General features: G+C 36.8%; 1 protein-coding gene and 1 long non-coding RNA gene across 17 annotated transcripts; one reads left to right on the top strand and one right to left on the bottom strand.

Annotated features, from left to right (window-relative positions):
- On the top strand, positions 217-8,124 carry LOC104702579. Of its 16 annotated transcripts, none has more exons than XR_002032840.1 (35): positions 217-251; positions 345-414; positions 639-705; positions 855-899; positions 995-1,111; positions 1,221-1,335; positions 1,432-1,510; positions 1,606-1,664; positions 1,780-1,979; positions 2,176-2,303; positions 2,384-2,831; positions 2,947-3,014; positions 3,098-3,136; positions 3,241-3,362; positions 3,447-3,544; positions 3,645-3,735; positions 3,958-4,057; positions 4,128-4,192; positions 4,273-4,347; positions 4,568-4,640; positions 4,712-4,816; positions 4,912-4,952; positions 5,062-5,284; positions 5,373-5,439; positions 5,576-5,618; positions 5,878-5,970; positions 6,214-6,246; positions 6,351-6,479; positions 6,590-6,814; positions 6,904-6,987; positions 7,072-7,157; positions 7,267-7,368; positions 7,485-7,546; positions 7,680-7,787; positions 7,884-8,124. It is a non-coding gene; the product is annotated as an uncharacterized LOC104702579 (long non-coding RNA). The 16 variants fall into 16 exon arrangements; XR_002032837.1 differs by having other exon boundaries at positions 781-899; XR_002032831.1 differs by having other exon boundaries at positions 771-899; positions 2,962-3,014.
- On the bottom strand, positions 9,021-18,644 carry LOC104702578 (agamous-like MADS-box protein AGL66). Its single transcript, XM_010418459.2, has 10 exons — positions 18,269-18,644; positions 10,398-10,451; positions 10,267-10,299; positions 10,154-10,172; positions 9,939-10,006; positions 9,797-9,818; positions 9,649-9,710; positions 9,474-9,573; positions 9,243-9,394; positions 9,021-9,159 (listed from the first exon to the last, which is right to left on the bottom strand). Exons 1-10 carry the CDS (start codon positions 18,451-18,453, stop codon positions 9,096-9,098), a joined length of 759 nt encoding a protein of 252 aa, XP_010416761.1. The 5' UTR covers positions 18,454-18,644; the 3' UTR covers positions 9,021-9,095.

Genomic DNA, 19,135 nt, shown 5'->3' with positions numbered 1-19,135 from the left:
GTGTGTGATTTGAAATTTCATGTCTTCAAATTCTCAGAATCGTTGAAGCATTGTAATGGCGACGAGAGAGCAAACAAGTTAGAGAGAGAGGTATCTATCTTTTTTCCTTTTTGTGTCCCCAAGTCGTGCTTGCTTAAGGTAACAACATAAACTGATTCTACTGATTTGATCGATAGTTCTAAGGTTTAATTAATTTGTGAATCAGATCAAGGAGATCATCATCATTCAAGGAAGAAGAAGAACACCTCCAGGTTTTGTTTCATATCATCATCCTTCACTTATGTTTAAGTGCAACTATACTTTGTATTAACCATTCTTACTATTTTCATCATACTTTGGTTCAGGTTGGTTCTTCTCATTGTGGGAGACACTCTGGTTCGGGGTAGACTACACAATATCTCCATGAAGCTGCAGGTTGAAAGTTACGACCTACTACTTTCCCCAAATTGTAGCATGTAGTACTTAAACACACTTATTTCTTACAAATTTTGGTGTGTGTGTGTGTGTGTTATTCTTTAACCGACAACTGTTAGCTTGTTGAGAACATACTTTGCCGTTTCTTATTTCCTGTGAAAGTTGTCCTTTGTTTCTTCAAAATCGACTTTTTTTTTTTTAATTAAAGGTGTACTTCCATGTAGGAAAGAGCAAAGAGCAAGTTAGTTGAGGCGCTGTCAAAAGAGTTGTCTCATCGTGCGGCTGTGCCAGGTTTGTAGTTCATGTCTCTGCTTTGTGTTTTTTGTGACCTCTAGTTTCATGAATTAACATATCAGGATGTACAAGGATGGTAGCATCATTTCATTAGATGATTCTTTGGGTTTTGCTGCAAATTTTTCACACATGCTGGGATATGGTAGTCCCCAGATGAAAGAGCTCATGAGGCTTTATGTCACCGTCCACAGGTTTTTTCTGGCTCTCTCTGTCTCTACATGTCTCAAAATCTTAATCAATAAGCTAATTTTTTTAATGTGTATTATGATTTTGTTCGCTGTCTCAGGTTCCGAGCCAGCCAAGCAATGTCCCCTATCTTGAAGGAGATTCTGCCGAGATCCAAGTTTTTTTTGTTTGTTCTCTTGGACCAGGAATTTGGGAAATTATCTTCGATGGAGTTCAGGTTAAGTTGGATTTATATTCTTGCCAGACATGAAGTTTTATGATTTGTTTTACCATTACAAAACTGTAGACTCTGCCTTCTCACGATTCTTTTGTTTCATATCTCACAGGAGCCCTATTGCCAGAATATCCGGTTTGGTGATGTGTACATCTCTGGGGGGTGTTTCTGTCCCAGCTCTTGACAAAGATTGTCCCTGGCACTAGTTCCCAGTCCAATATATTCTGGTAATGTGTTTGTTTGACTGCATATGTCTGTCTTTTGAAGTGTTCACATTGTCTTGATCTTGATGATCAATTGAATTCAACCTTTTTTTTTGGCAGTCAGAGGGAGGCTCAATAACTGGGTGGTGACTTGTAAGCAGCTGGATTCACAGTTAATGATCCTGTTCACACAATGTTGGTGAGTTCTCCTCTTTATCTTGGCTTTCTTTTCTCTTTTCTCTTTTCGAGAGTTATTCATCTGTAGCTAACATATAACTTGCCTTGTTATTACAGCCACTTTCTCTGGAGCTTGGACCAGGAGTTTTTGGGAAATTATCTTCGATGGAGTTCATGTTAAGTTGGATTTATATTCTTGCCTGACATGAATTTTTATGATTTGATTTACCATTCCAAACTGCAGACTGTGCATGGCTTCTCACGATTCTTTTGTTTCATATTTCACAAAAGGCCTTTGAAGACTATTATCCGGTGATGTCTACATCCCTCAGGGGGTGTGTCTGTCCAGCTCTTGAAAAATATTGTCCTTGGGAGTTCTAACTCATGATGATGGTTCGAATCTACTACTCAAAAAATGGAATAACAATGAAAAGCATTTGAGGCCTGAGAAAGAGTTACTTCAGTGCAGGTCAGCTACAGTTCTGCCACAGGTAAACATCCTCAGCCTAACTTTGTTTCTTGTGTGGACTTCAAAGTATTGTCTGCTATACAGTTAGTGGATGTTTCCACCTTGAAGAGAGGGGTAGCAGAAGGTGTTGATCTAATGGTTGTAAAAGAGCTTACAGGAGGTCGGTTGAATTAGTTTATTAAAACTGATCATTTGTTCTTGTCTTTCTCGTTCTGTAGTGGGATATCTTCAAATATGATGTCTCATGGTAACAAGTATTTATTTTGGAGAGCCAAGGGGAATGCGCATAAAGACCAATGAAAATGGCGAAGAAGTTGGTTTTAATACTGTTTATGCTACCCACTAGGTACTTTATTGAAAATCTCAGATGTAGATGGACTAATCTTCTAAAGGATTTCTTATGTTCTTCTTGTGTTTATTCAATAGTAATCTCGGGGATGCGGATGTCGGAGCATATATAAAACAAGGAGAACATTCCTTGCCCAAACCACCACTGCTGTTTTCTCAGGGAGACAAGTCGATGAACCTTAAGAAAAGCATCAAACTGCTAGAAAGATAGCTAGATACCAACTCTCTCACGTTCATCTTGTACTAGTTTTTTTCTGTTTTTTTTTTGTGTTGATTGCCTCATTGCAGGGAAACGAGTGTTGAAAACATAGCACTACCAAATCGATTATGGAAAGTCAAGCCACCAAAATGCAAAAGCTAGATGATGCAAAATCAAGGAAGGTAAGCCAAATTGTTACAAAATCAGATTGATTCACTCTAACTATGGTGGCGACGAAGAGAGAGGGAGAATTAGGGTTCCTGGAGCTTCGAACTCAAACCCCCATGGGTTCCTCCTTATCTACCTATCTATGGGTCCAAGTTCTCGGTAAGGGTTTGTTGTTCTCAGACCTCTCTATTTTATTATGATTGGCAAATCCTCTTCTTCTCTTCTCCATTGACTAACTCTCACCTGATGATTTTGTTCTTTCTCTCTCTCTCAGGTTCCGAGCCAGCAGCCTCGTTAGCCTTCTTCAATCGGGTTCTTACTTAACTCCTTTCTAAACCAGAGGTTTGCTTTTTATACATCTTTCCTCCTCACTTCACCATCGTTGTTGCTTATTTGGTCTAACTTCCTTTTCTCTGGTGTTTTAGGATCTTCGGAATCTTGGTGTTGGTTTTATGGGATCACAGGTTATCCAACTTCTGACTNTTTTTTTTTTTTTTTTTGGTTACAATTTTTAGGGTTTAATGGCATATTGTGGCTTCTCATGATTCTTTTGTTTCATATCTCACAGGAAGCCTTTGAAGGACTATTGCCAGAATATCCGGTCCGGTGATGTGTACATCCCTCGGGGGTGTTTCTATCTTAGCTCTTGACAATTGTCCTTGGGACTAGTTCCCAACCCAATCAATTTTGGTAATGTGTTTTGTTTGACTGCATTTGTCTCTCTATTCAAGTGTTCATATCGTCTTAGTCTTGATGCTCAACTTTTTTTTGCAGTCAGAGGGGGACACAATAACTGGTGGTGACTTGTAAGTTTATTGGTTTACTAGGAAGCAGCTGGATTCACAGTTAATGATCCTGTTCACACAACGTTGGTGAGTTCTCCTCTTTATCTTGCCTTCCTTTTCTCTTTTCTATTTTCTCTGTTCAGACTGTGCATGGCTTCTCACGATTCTTTTGTTTCATATTTCACAGGAGGCCTTATTATCCGGTGATGTCTACATCCCTCAGGGTGTGTCTGTCCCAGCGCTTGAAAAATATTGTCCAGCCCAACAAATTTGGTAAGGTAATGTCTATTCTGATGCTGTTGTGTATGTTGGTTGTGGAGAGAGTAAGTGAATTGGCTGAGGAGATGGCCTTGTTAGTCTTCAATCGGGCTCTTAAGCTTATTTTTACATTTTCTCATATAATTTGGTCTCGTTGCTCACTTCACCATCGTTGTTGTTGCTTGTTAGCAATAGATTGAAAATCCTGGATTGGGTCTAACTTCATTTATCTTGTGTTTTAGGATTATCCGGTTCTTTGGTGTGGGTTTTACGGGATCTTTGGCAACTTCTCTCGTCCAAAGCCTGGCGTGGTGGTTATGCAGCTTTTGCTTTTTCACTCTGGTAATTTTTTCCCCCCTTTCATATTTATTTGGCATGCTTTTGAATTTTTACTGGCTCACAAATTATTCAGCTCGATAGGTCCCCAAGCTTTATGAAGTGTTTTGTGCCTCCTATATTCTAAATGAGCTAGGAAAGGTACTGTTTACATTATCATTCATGTGCTACCAGATTTCTGATTTTCTTTGGTTTTATGAATCTTGTAATCGTTGTTACAGGTCAAGAACCACCCGAGGCCTAACGTTGATGCTCATAACGGAGTGCTGCTGAAATATCGTCTAACCGAAAGAAAGGTACGAAACTTCATCGTTATCAATTAAGCCTGACTAATTACAGGCCTTGTTTTGCTAAATCCTGGTTATAATTAATAGAGTGACCTTTCTTTCACATATAGATGCTACACTGTGTTTTTTTGGCTGTCTTTTTTTTTTTATATAATGTTTATGCAACTTTTACTTTATAATGTTTTTTTAAAAAAATTTCATGTGTTGATTGATTGTCTTACAAACATAGATGCTGGCTAGCTCTCCCAATCCATGAAGGGGACCATGAGCAACGTCCAAGACGAAGAAGAAGAACCCTCCAGGTTTTGTTTCAATCATTCATCACCATTGGTTAAGGTCAACTACTTTTTTTTAACCATTCTTATTATTGCAGGATAAAGAGCCGTGTTAGAACCAGTAGCTACAACACACAAAGCAAGGCTCAGAAAATAACAATTACTCCTACCAAAGCAATCACAGAGGTCAACAACAAGGCCAGGTTCTATATCTTTCTTTGGGATATTTTGTTGTTGTTAAGTGAGATCATGAGATGTCATTCTTTTTCTTTTTCTTCTTCTTTTGTTCATTCCGCAGTAATATGCGGACGTCTGAGCAGATATAAAACAAGGACAGAGGTCAACATCAAGGCCAGTTTCTATATCATTCTTTGTGAGATTGTACTAATGTAGATAAGTGAGATCATGAGAGGCCATTCTAATTGTCTTCTTCTTGTTCATTTAACAGTAATCTCAGGGATGCGGACGTCAGAGCAGATATAAAACGAGACCATTCCTTGCCTAAACCACCACTGCAGTTTTCTCAGGGAGACAAGTCGATGGACTTTAATAAAAGCATCAAAATGCTGGAAAGATAGCTAGTCTTCTGAGGAATCCATTCTGCACTCAGGCCAAAAAATTCAGCCATAGTTGTCTCAAGCCAAACGCAGTCATTAGCAAAATGTGTTAAGGTATGTAAGATTCTTTATAACCATTCTGATACCAACTCTGGTCTCATGATCCTCTTGTAATAGTTTTTGGTTGATTGCCTCATTGCAGGGAAACGAGTGTTCAAAAACACTGATTATGGAAAGTCATGCCATCAACAACAAGTCAGAGAAGAGAGGTATCTTTTTCGTGTTTCTTCTAAATGTATGATTTTGATTCTCGTGTGAATATAGTTTTGTATGTTGACGGGTTTTTTCGATTCTGTGCGCGTGATTTATTGACTCTCTCTCTCTTTCGTTGGATGTTTTTTGAAGAATGAAGTAGATTCAGAACAAAACCGTTGCCAGCTTACTTACGGTAAGAACATCAAACTGGTTCTGGTGATTTCATCGATAATGGTCTTCGCGACTCAACAGATTGGAGAGTATTTGCTAGTGTTTTATTTATCTGTCCTGAAGCAAATGTTTATCTTCACTAATTCTGTTATCTTGGTGGAAATATTTGGAATTTAGGATCTTTGTTGTTAGTTTGCTGCTTCATAACTCACTGGTTTGTGTCTCATTAAGCATATCACTTATTGTTTGATGTATCTGAAATGCTATCTATCTGGATGCAGGTAATTGTTAAATCCAACCCGTTTTTCGTCAGAACAGTGTTTGAGGTTTCGGTTTTTACAGATCCTTGTGTCGACATGGGTTACTATAACCATGTAAGTGTCTTTTGTTTTCTTTTTTAGCTCTACTACTTTTATGTTCAAAATTGTAGTTCCATCGTTCTTTGTTTTTAAAGCATGTTGCACGCCTTTGATGAATGCAACGAACAAACTGATATTACAAAGGATTTAGATTAGGTTTAAAGCTGCAATTCTTAAAGATTAACGTTTTTGTTCATGAGTTTTCACGTTCTTAGTTTTAAAGCTGCAATTATTAAGTCTATTGCTTCTCTATATCAGGTGGAGATCTAAACTATGGAAGTCATTCTCCTGGTAAGCTCATCTATATATTATATACTCTTAACATTTATAGCTGTACAATCTTGGTTTGACCTTAGTCTTATAGACATTAAGAGGAATTTGGAATTGTATATCAGGCTTTATAACTGGGAATCTCACAAACATGATTGGTGGCGAAACTTGGACGGAGAAGTTCCCGACGTCGCAAAATCTGGCTTTACTTCTGCATGGTTGCCACCACCATCTCAGTCTCTTGCCACCAGAAGGTAAGAATAAATTGATTTCCAAGATTTAATGTGCTTTTGTATATTTGAGTGTTTAATCAAATAGCCATTACTAACTGCAGAATTGGTTATTGTTGTTGCTTTTATTGTAGTTCCAGCTTATCTTCCACATAACCTCTATTCACTAAACTCAGTATATGGCTCTGAGCATCTATTGGAATCTTTACCTCGTAAGATGAAACAGTACAAAGTTGGCTGATATAGTTATCAATCATCGTGTTGGGACAACGAGAGGACATAGTGGAATGTATAGCCGTTATGATGGAACTTTCTTACCGTGAGATGAACACGCCATGACTTCTTGTACCGGAGGACTGGTGAGTGATGATTTATATTACATGCTCTGAAAGCTAAAGAAAACTTATACTAAAACAGGGTAACCGAAGCACACTTAACATTTTGTTAGGAAAGATATAATCTGGTGGCTTCGTTGGCTGCGCAAGCGCAACACTGTTGGGTTTCAAGATTTCCGTTTTGACTTTGCTATGGGGTAAGTTTGCTCTTTGCTTAACTCATTTGTTTGTTTGTTTGTGGAGTCCGTAATTTGTTAAATTTGAAAATGTAATCGATGCAGTTATTCAGCAAACTATGTGAAGGAATACATTGGAGCGTTTGTGAACCATCCAGAAGGTCTTGTCACCTATGAATCTTATCGAGAAGGTACACCAAAAACTTCCATAGCTGCAGCGTTTGTGAACCATCTATTTTATGTAGCTGGTAATTAGTGTAACTATCTTCTTCTACTTTCTTGAATGTTTCATAATGTTAGGAACAAGGGTATAGCTGAGCAAGATCTTAAAAAAGTGGATGTAATTGTGCTACATTCTTTTGTCTCCTGAGGTCATTTCTCGTCAGTCTACTATAAATATAGGTAAAAAATATGAGTTGAGTTTAACTTTCCACTCAAGCTCCTTGGCCTTTTATATAAGCTGATGTCGGGAAAACTAACCAAGCATAGAAGCTAAAGATGATATTGTTATATTTCAGGAACCATTGGACATATCGCTCATGAAAATTCCACTGTTGTGTAAGCTATTTCTGGTGTGCAGGTAAATAATGACCATGCTTTTCCCTTTTTAATTTAACAGTTCTATAAGCACGACTAATGCTATATTTTAGTCACCAGAGGCTCATCTATTGGACTCACATACATCATTTGTGTGATTTCCTTCTCTTGTGCAGACTGTCCATTTTAAGAATAAATTGGAACATTACCATTAAGCTAGGATATGCAAATGCCAAGATTTACAAATGCGAGGATGATAAATGGCCTAGACCAATGTGCTACAGGTGAGTCCTTTCTTCTTCTACTACAAGCTTTGTGTCGAAGTCTTAACAATTTGAGACAGAGAAGTAAAGAAAGAGTACTTTTTGATATTGCTGTAGTAGGAGATGTGTTTATTTTATTGCTCTAAATGCATAAAGACAACTAAAATCCAAGTAGACATCAGATTTGGCTAGCTTGAAGGGCAAGAGAATGGCGTCAAGCATATGTATCTCTATTGAAGTGCTCATTTGGTCTTAATTTTGATGGTCAACTGAATTCAACTTATTTGGTTGACTTGTTAGATTGGTTTGGTTGATAATAAGTGTTCATCGTGATGATGCAACGGATACTCTCTCCCTTCAACATGTAATCAAAGGCCTTGTTGATCTCTGAGAATGGCACTATGTGAGTGATTGATTAAGAACATGAAGATAAGTCTATTTGGAGCTGATCCTCCAATACTCTACGTTCTTCATTACCTCGGCTATAACAAACCCTGGTTATGTGCTTCAGCGACTATGATTGCAAGTGACGAAGCACATAAAACCTAGTGCAGAGTGCACCACGCAATGCCTGAGAATTTGCGCAAGTTCCGACTACTAAGACTGAATTATTGAATTAGAAAGCGCAACTTGAGTGGGATCGCAGAGAAAGGGAACTACAAAGATGGACATTGGAAGATAAAGATCAAAGATGAGAGACTTAAAGACTAGGCCTGGGCATAAAAACTGTACCCGAATACCCAACCCGGAACCCGACCCGAAAAATCGGTTGGATTCTATTTTCTAATACCCGTGGGTTCGGGTTAGGGTTGGGTAATACCCAGTATCCGTTTGGGTACCCATTAAACCCGAACATATAAACATATTTATAATATTTATCATTAATATAATGCAATTAATCATAATTTTGAATATTTCATTTAGTTTTATACCTAAATATCAAAAATAATCAAAATATCTAATATATTTTGTTATGTAAGTCAAAATTTAACTAAATTTATTTAAATTTAATTATATTTTTCGGGTACCCGGTAGTTCGGGTACTAATCGGGTTTTAAAATTTGTAACTCAAACCGACCCGAACCCGATAGTACCCAAACCGAATCGAACCCTTATATCTAAAAATACCCAATGGATTCTATTTTTCTAAACCCGTTTACCCGAATCCGAATGGATAATACCCAAACCCGAACGGGTTACCCGAATGCCCAGCCCTACTTAAATACTTAAGACTTTACGAACATTTCTGTTTTCGGGAGAGTATGCTTTGGCATTGGCTGGGATGAGACGAACTCTACTGATAATTCTTCCACCACTACCACCACTTCATCACCCCCGCATAAAGCTGCTCTCTCTGCCCTGTGAACTCCCTTGCAATATCAGATCATCATAGCTGACAAAAAAAAATCCCATATTACAATTTAACATAGGTTATTTATTAATGACTTAATGTATACAAAAACAAATTGGTTTGACCTTAGCTGACTGGAATGATGGGCTAAACTGGCTATCATATGGGCTTGTTCGGGCTCCGCCACAGACCATTCCTCTACGACGTTGTTTAGAGGGATTCCTTGTATGCTCTGTTGGGTACCTGGTGCTTTGCATGACTTGTTCAACAAATGTTCCTGCAATAATCAATTACTAAACTTATTGTTCTCTACTCTAATAGCACATCAATTTGTTATGTCTAGTAGTATGGTTTACCCTTCTCTGAACAACACGTGTCAGGTTATTGATGAGATGAGTTTCACATGCTTCAATCTCCTCCATTGATGTAAACCTCACTGGATCTGGTTCGATTTTCCTATTGTGTATTATATATCATAAACGTCAATACAACTTACAAATCATTTTACAAATACTAATCAATGGAAAATACCTAAGTTCTTCCTCTGAAATTTGAAGCTGTTCTTGTAATCTACAAACTTCTTGCTCAAGAGCCTGTAAAATTTGCAAATATGATTAGACAAATTCCTTTGAAAATTATTTATATATTTTATTTAACAGAGAAAAGGGATATTAATAACCTCGACATCGGAGAGGAGAGGGCTATATATTGCAGAGTCATGAAATAAATAAAAGATCAGATATGGATTTTAAAAACAGACGAAGACATCATTATATTAGTGCCAGATACAAAATTTATTATAAGGACGAAAAGAAAGAAACCGTGGTTCGTTGATATGGAGGGCCATGTCTTCCTCAGTTTTGAGTTGTTCAAGAGTTCTTAACAGATACTGTCACAAAAATAAAATGTTGATTAAAAACTATAATATATACACTTATGTAAAATAAATACTTCATTCTGAAACTTGTGAAGAGCTTATGTGCATGGACCCAAATAATTAAACTGTATTGTTTTTTTACTGATTAAGTAGTCTCACCTCTTTGTGTTGAATACCTCTGCAAAACAGGGAAGAAAGTTTATTTGCAAAATATAGATAAAAAATAAATATTATATACTATATTAATTTGAGGTGTGTGTGATGTTACTCACTGGCGTTTGCTTTGATCGGGGAAAACTATGGCACTGAAATTTTTTAAAAACAAATCCAAAAGACATGTGAATAGATATATATTATTTAAAAAAAAAAAAAAAATCCAAGTAGATTGATGCAGTACACATACTTCTCTCTTTCTTGATCAGGAAGATTGATGTACCTCGCGAAAACGTCCTCGATCCTGAATTTAAGTCAAAATGAAGATACAACATCATCCATGTGTGAGTTTACATTTACTTTTAATATATGTTATATGTAAGTATACAACATTACGACTAATTTATGTATCGTTGGAAGAAGACAGAGAAAAGACCGAGTTGCGGCAAACCGGAGGATGAAGGAGATAAGTTATGAAATGGAGTAACAAGTAGAATTGGTCTGTGCTTCTGAATTTTATTTTACAGTTAGTGAGCAAATTGTTTTCAAACTTTTAGTTTCTAAAAAAAAAAAAAAAGCTATCAAAGACAAGTTTTATCTGATGGAAGGGGGACTCGCACCGAGTCATTTACAATTTTACATGCATTGATGTCATGAAAACATGCGTGTTTTGTATATAGCGCGCGACGTATACTGCGAGGCTTTTGTATTAGTCGGTACTAACTGATCTACTAGAGTATGGCCATATGGAAATACAATTCAAATATAATATTATTTCGAAAATTAGTAAAACAATTTATCATAAAATATTCATTTTTCTCGACTTATATCATGAAAGAATCAATTATCAACTATTCAGTTGAACTATATTCTATTATATTAATTAGAAAGTACAAATATAAAATTAACTTTAAAATGTGTAAAAAATTACATTCAATTGTTATTAGAAAATTTTAATTAAGATTAAATAAATAATTAAAAAAATATTTTTAATTAAAAAACGAAAATAAGGGAAACATCAAATAAAATAAATTGTAGAAAAGTAAAAAAAAATCTGTTAGTGTTGTAAAACACTTGGAGTGGATTTCCATAACCGACCCCTTTAGTGCATATGATTTGTACGGCCCATAGGCCCATAGTACTAAGTCCTAGTCGGTTTGGGTTTAGACTTAGCCCTTACTATATATATGTAACCTCCATGCCGATTCTATGAATAATAACAAGAGATTTACACCTTCGAATTCTCTAATTTCATAACATGTTATTAGCACGAAGCTCTAAAACCAGCTGAGAAAAACCCTTACCCTAAAACCCTAAAAACTGCCGACTTCTTCCCTTGTTCGTAATACACCCTAGTTCGTGGTCTGTTCCTGTCCGGGGTGAGTTCTGTTCGTCGATTGGTTCCTGTTCGAAGTAGCAGCTCAAGTTCGTGATCAGTTTCTTCCTCCTACCTTGTCTGAGGTTCGTGATCAAGAGAAGTAAAACCGAGGTCTTTAGCTCCCGGTCCATATCCAGTCAACCTCCAAATCGGTGGAAGGTAAATAAGATCAAACCCTCTTAGAACCCATAATCGAATTTGATCTTTAAATCTATTGGAACTCTAAAACTTACAAGTACACAATCAAACAAACAAGTTCATAAGCTTTCAAAACCCTAAACCCTATAACTTTAAAAACTTTAAAAATCGGTTGTTATAGGTTGTTTAGATTTGGTTGCAATTAAACTGTTTATGCTATGATTAAAATCCGATAATGATTGTTTGATTGCTTGAACCCTTAGAACTAAACTCTAAAATCCGAATTGCTTGAAATTAAAAGTTTAGGGTTGTTTGTTGCATAAGAACCCTAGAACTAAAACTATTAAATTTGAAATTCATATAAGAAATTTAATCTGATTGTTCTAAGAATTAAAACCGATTAAGATTGTTTGTTTAAACAAACCTTAAAATCTAAAACTTTAAAATCGGAAATTAGTCTAAATTTGCATGAAAATAAATTTGGATAAGTTCTAAAATTATTATAATCATTATTTTAAAGATTTAAGAAATATTTCCTAAAACTTTGTCCTAATCCTAATTTAAGAAAAAGGAAAACTTCTAAAACTCAAAATTATTTAAGGAAAAGAAAATTGTTGCATGCTAGTATCTATCTAGGTTTGTTGTCTTACATGCATGATTAAACCACGAAATTTGAGTGAAAGTCTTGGGCATGGTTCGGTCTCACTACCGCATGACCCTAAGTGTTTTGGCATGGTTCGGTCTCATAATACCGCATGACCTAATATTGATTGCATGGATCGGTCTCATAATACCGCATGCTAAAGATTGATTGTCTATTTCTGTATTATGCAGATGGCAAGGCTTAACAATCTAGACTATGTTGCCTTGAATGCCTCTCGAGACAATTACTTGCAATGGGCACTGGACACTAAGATCATGCTGAAATCGAAGGATTTATTTGAGTGCATTGAGGAAAGTTATGACTGTTCTGATAAGCAAAAGTACAAGGCCATTATGCATATGCGCCATCACCTTGCTGAGAGTCTCAAGAATCAGTACCTCACCATAGAGGATCCTCTTGACCTTTGGACAGAGCTGAAAAGCAGATATGGACACCAAAAGACGGTGCTCCTACCAAAGGCTCAATTTGATTGGAAAAACCTAAGGATCCAGGACTACAAATCCGTGGATGAGTATAACTCAGAGCTGTTTAAGATAGTCTCAATCCTTAGGTTGTGTGGTACTGAGGTGACCGATAATGGAGCTGCTAGAGAAGACATTCTCTACTTTTCACACTAACAACATACTGCTTCAGTAACAGTACCGTGAAAAAGGGTTTAAAACCTATGCAGACCTAATCGCGTGTTTGCTGCTAGCTGAGCAGAACAATGAGATATTGATGATGAATAGTGCAATGAGACCTCCTAGTACAGCCCCATTACCAGAAGCTCACAAGGTTGATTTAGCAAAGAAAAATCCTCAATAGCCTAAAGAGCCAAAGGAGACCAAGGAGTCTAACTATGTCCGTAGGGACAAGAGTGGCCGTGGCCGTGGAGGAAGTGGACGTGGTGGTTCTGGTCGTGGGACTTACCAAGAACACAAGTTTGGTGGTCAATGTCGTGGTAACCGATCCGGTTTTGGCCGTGGTCGGGGTAGAGGCCGCGCGGCATTCAAGCCTCAACCAAAGACCAAGTCCACTTGCCATAGATGTGGTTTGGAGAACCATTGGATAAAGACTTGCAGAACTCCTAAGCACTTTGTTGATCTCTATCAAGAGAGCTTGAAGAAAAATCCAGAGGCTAACCTGGTCCATCTCGATGGTGAAGATGGTTTTGACCATGAGAATGATAATCTATTTGATCATGAGACCTCCGATTGTTTAGGAGAGGATATGTGAACTTAAAATGTTGTTTTGGTTTAATTTCTATGCTTTATGTTTTGCATTTGATTGAATTATTGTTTTGGATAATTATTTTGGTTTAAATTCAAATTATTTATTTCCTTCAATATATATTTACTTGTTTTATTAAAAGTTTTAAACAAAAATTATTGTCATTATAGAAATGGCTGAGGACAAGAGTGAACTTGTGGTGGATAGTGGATCCAGCCACACAATTTTGAAGGATAAGAGATACTTTATTAATCTCATAATGAAAAATGCCAATGTTAGTACAATTGCGGGTATAGCAAGCCTTATAGAGGGCTACGTCCAGGCTCATATATTATTACCCTAATGGCACACATCATGAACTAAGTGATGCCTTGTATTCACCCAGCTCTAAGAGAAGCTTATTGAGCTTTAAGGACATTTGATTGAATGGTTACCATGTTGAAACAAAGGGTGAAGGAGACAAAGAGTTTCTATATATTAATGAAATCGTACAAGGACATAAGAAAGTCCTAGAGACTATACATACACTAGCCACTGGTCTTTACCATGCTAAGATTAACATGATAGAAGCAAACTTGGCAAAGAATAAAATGTTCAATGAACATTTCACTCTATGGCATGACCGGCTTGGCCATCCGGGTTCTAACATGATGCGTAAGCTTATTATGAATTCAAATGGGCACACTCTTAAAGAGAGAAAAGTTATCCCTAAGAATCTCACGTGTATAGCATGTGCACAAGGGAAACTTATTGTTAGGTCATCACCAGTCAAAGTAACTAATGAAACTTTGCATTTTCTGGAAAGGATACAAGGGGACATATGTGGACCTATACACCCACCTTGTGGGACGTTTAGCTACTTTATGGTCCTTATTGATGCATCGACCAGATGGTCGCATGTTTGTTTGCTATCCACAAGTAACCTAGCATTTGCTAGGCTGTTGGCTCAAGTTATAAGACTAAGAGCACATTTTCCAGATTTTCCACTTAAGATTATACGTCTAGACAATGCTGGTGAATTTACATCCCAAACGTTTAATGAATATTGTATGTCCATAGGGGTGAGTGTGGAACATCTTGTGGCACATGTCCATACACAGAACGGATTAGCTGAATCCTTCATTAAACTAATACAACTGATTGCTCGACCATTGTTAATGAGGTCGAACCTTCCTGTGTCGGCTTGGGGACACGCAATATTACATGCAGCAGAGCTTATACGCATCAGGCCATCTAGTGAACATAAGTATTCACCATCCCAACTATTAACGGGTCATGAGCCAGACATATCCCATCTCAAAACATTCGGGTGTGCCGTTTATGTACCGATTGCTCCACCACAGAGAACTAAGATGGGACCTCAAAGGAGGATTGGAATATATGTTGGATATGATTCTCCCACCATAATTAAATATCTTGAGCCAACTACATGAGATTTGTTTAAGGCTAGATATGCGGACTGTCAATTTGCAGAATCCGAATTTCCTATGTTGGGTGGAGAGACAAGCAAGCTGGTTAAAGAATTATCATGGAATCAAACATCCTTGAATTGGCAAGATCCTCGAACTCTAGCATGTGATGCATAGGTTCAAAAGATTATTCATTTACAGAAGCTAGCTAATCAATTGCCAGATTCCTTTGCTGACCCAAAGAGAGTAACAAAATCGTACATACCAGCTTGTAATGCACCAGTACGTATTGATGTTCAGAAGGAACACAATCAAGTTGCTACAGAGTCTAAGCCACGTTTAAAATGAGGTAGACCATTAGGTTTCATAGATAAGAACCCTCGGAAATCTAAGAAAGGTGCAAATCAAACCGAGGTTAAGGAAATTACAGACATGGCCGCGGCAAATCCTAAAGTACCAAATGAGGTTTGGGACGCTGAACCTCAAGGTCTTGAAGGTATTGATAATAATGAGATCTCAATCAATTATATCATGTTTGGAATTCAATGGAACCGTAAAAATGTTGATATTGATGAAGTATTTGCATATAAGGTAGCACTTGAGATAAATGAGGATCATGAACCCACGTCTATATTAGAGTGCACTCAAAGTAAAGATTGGCTAAAATGGAAAGAAGCCATTGACGTGGAGTTAAACTCTTTAAAGAAGAGGAATGTATTTGGTCCTATTTTAAGGACACCATTCAATATAAAACCAGTAGGAAATAAGTGGGTCTTTGTAAGGAAGAGAAATGAGAGTAATGAAATCGTGAGATATAAGGCACGGCGTGTAGCACAAAGATTCTCTCAAAGACCAGGAATAGATTATGAAGAGACATACTCCCATGTGATGGATATAACGACTTTTAGATATCTAATAAGTCTGACTATAAAAGAAAAACTAGATTTGCGGTTAATGGATGTTGTAACTGTATACTTATATGGTCCACTGGATAATGAGATTTATATGAGATTATCATAGGGTTTTGAGCTTAAAGATAAGAGTGGTTCTCGAGAACAATACTGCATAAGGCTGAACAAATCCTTTTATGGACTGAAACAAAGTGGACGAATGTGGTAAAATAGACTATGTGAGTACCTAGCCAAAGAGGGCTATAAGAATGATCCCATCAGTCCATGTATTTTTATAAAGAAGTTTGCAAACAAAAGGTTTCTGATAATAGCAGTGTATGTGGATGATTTAAACATCCTTGGAACCTCTGGTGAAATTGCCCAAACAGTAGAATATCTCAAGAAAGAGTTTGAAATAAAAGACCTAGGTAAAACTAAGTTCTGTTTGGGATTGCGGCTTGAGTACATTGATAATGGAATCCTTGTGCATCAAATGGCATATACAGATAAGGTATTCAAGAGGTTTAATATGGACCAAGCTCACCCATTGACCAGCCCAATGGTTGTGAGGAGCCTTGACTTGGATAAGGATCCATTTGGTCCAAAGAAGGCCGATGAAAAAGTTCTCGGTCCTGAATTGTCATACCTCAGTGCTATAGGAGCGTTAATGTTCTTGGCTAGCCACACTAGACCGGACATATATTTTGCCGTGAACCTCCGAGCAAGATTTAGTTCTTGTCCGACTAAAAGGCACTGAAATGGTGTTAAACATGTTCTGCGTTACCTACAAGGGACGACAGACTTTGGTTTGTTTTATACTAACTATAACAAGGAAGGTTTAGTTGGTTTTGCTTATGCAGGTTACTTATCGGATCTGCACAACTCAAGGTCTCAAACCGGTTATGTTTTTACTCACGGGGGTACGGCGATCTCATGGCGTTCTATGAAACAAAGCATTGTGGCCACTTCGTCTAACCATGCGGAGATCCTAGAAATTCATGAAGCCGGACGTGAGTGTGTTTGGTTGAGTTCAATGACTCAACATATCAGGACAGATTGTGGCATGATCGACGATAAGGAAACAACGGTCATATACGAAGACAATATGGCCTGCATCGCACAACTCAAGGAAGGATACATCAAGGGAGATCGGACGAAGCACATCCTACCCAAGTTCTTCTTCACACATGAACTACACAAGGCCGGAGAAGTTCAAGTGGTGCAAGTTCAATCATGCAACAACTCAGCCAATCTCTTCACCAAAGCATTGTCGACTACTACATTCAAGAAACTCATGCACCAGATTGGAATGCGGAGGCTTAAAGACTTTAGGGATGCTTAGAACAGGGGGAGCAATGCGTGCTGTATTCTTTTTCCTTCACCATGGTTTTGTCCCATTGGGTTTTCCTGGTAAGGTTTTAATGAGGCAGCACCCCCAAGCGTATTGCACTGATCCCTTAGCATCGGCACGGTTATGTCATCCAAGGGGAAGTGTTGTAAAACACTTGGAGTGGACTTCCATAACCGGCCCCTTTAGTGCATATGATCTGTACGGCCCATAGGCCCATAGTACTAAGTCCTAGTCGGTTTGGGTTTAGACTTTGCCCTTACTATATATATGTAACCTCCATGTCGATTCTATGAATAATAACAAGAGATTTACACCTTCGAATTCTCTAGTTTCATAACAGTTAAAATCAAAACTAATTTGTACTTAAAAAAACACTAACAAATAAATTTTTTTTTACATGTTAGTTATATTTTTTTATTTACTTCACAACTATAGCAAAGATTTCACAAAGGTTTAAATAATTTTATTCATTACATGCAAATGTTTTATTGACAGGTTTTCAATAAATATTTTTAAAATATAAAAATTATCATATAAGTAACAAATTTTTAATCACAAACCATTATAAATAACATAATAATAAAATAAATTATTACAAATTTTCATAAAAAAAGTTCAGCCCACGATTTTTCGCGGGATAATACCTAGTATTTAATTATTCATGAGGAACTTTCTTTATTTACAGACAAAGTGCGAAACTCTTGTTACTTACTAACTTACACTTCAACCCTATTTACCAAATTGCATGGAACTTTTGTTATTATAGATAGCTAGAAGCACACAGGAACTGTTTATATTTACGGAAAACCCCAAATTTCTATTATTTGTTCTACTGAATACTAGTATGAAATAACAACAAAGCAGTAGAGAAAAATAATTCAAGAACTCAAAATTACTAGTAGAACAAAAGAAAACAGAAATCCACTGTTCGGTGGCTTTCCACCACCAAAAAAAAGATATGGCTTGTCAAGTCAATGGGCAGCAAGAACATACATACGCGCAACACTTAAGCATAAGCTGGACAACAGTAACGAGAAGAAAAGCATGAAATGTTCTATAACAAGAAATGGAAAAATATATACCTTTTTTGACCGGAAAAGAGACAAAGGCGATCGGAGGGGGACAACATGAGGAGAGCAAGATCGATATCACAAAGTGTTGACAATTCATAAGCCTTCTTTATTAAACCTTTTTTACGTTTTGAGTACGTAATCTGTCGGTTCGTGCTCTTCTCTATCCGCTTTAACTCCAATTTAACCCGACCCATATATCCAATGGACACTGCAAATAATCAAAACACGATCCTATTATGAATTGGTTCGATACTTTTAATTTGAGTGGAAAATCGTATATAATATGTAAATGAGCCGACGAAAGGAGATTTTTATGTTTGTGTGTGTTTGTAAGACAAATAGAGAGAAGGAGAGTGATTTAGACAAATAAGTCATATATATATGACTACGTACATCACTTCCATTTATACTCATTTTTATATATAATTAAATTTTCTTTAATCTTATCATATAACAAAATGTTACTCAGAAAATTTAACCCCAGCATTTGCCCAAGAGGCGCATATATACGTGGGTGTGGGTAAAGTAGTATACTGTCTAGTATATACTAGGTCCGGTCTCGGGGTTATTTTTACATAATTTTAAAAAAATTTAGAAAATTTTCATGTAAACCTCTACTCAAATATGCATAAATGATATATATAATTAAGAAAAAATTAAGATATAATTTAAATACGTAATATTACATGTATATTATTCTAAATGTAATCTAAACATTTCCAACTGTGTGTTTAAGAATATTAAATCAAATTTGGATTCGGTTTCAGTTTTATTTATTTCACGTATTTAACCTAGATATATATATTTTAGAATGAGATACTCGTTTTGAATTTAACCATAACCTATTGTTAATAAACCGTAATCATACCCGTGTTC

This window comes from Camelina sativa, chromosome 7, assembly GCF_000633955.1.
Source record: "Camelina sativa cultivar DH55 chromosome 7, Cs, whole genome shotgun sequence".
In the NCBI taxonomy this organism is placed as follows: Eukaryota; Viridiplantae; Streptophyta; class Magnoliopsida; order Brassicales; family Brassicaceae; genus Camelina; species Camelina sativa.
The sequence above is the reverse complement of the archived record's forward strand: the minus strand, read 5'-3'. Positions and strand labels throughout refer to the sequence as shown.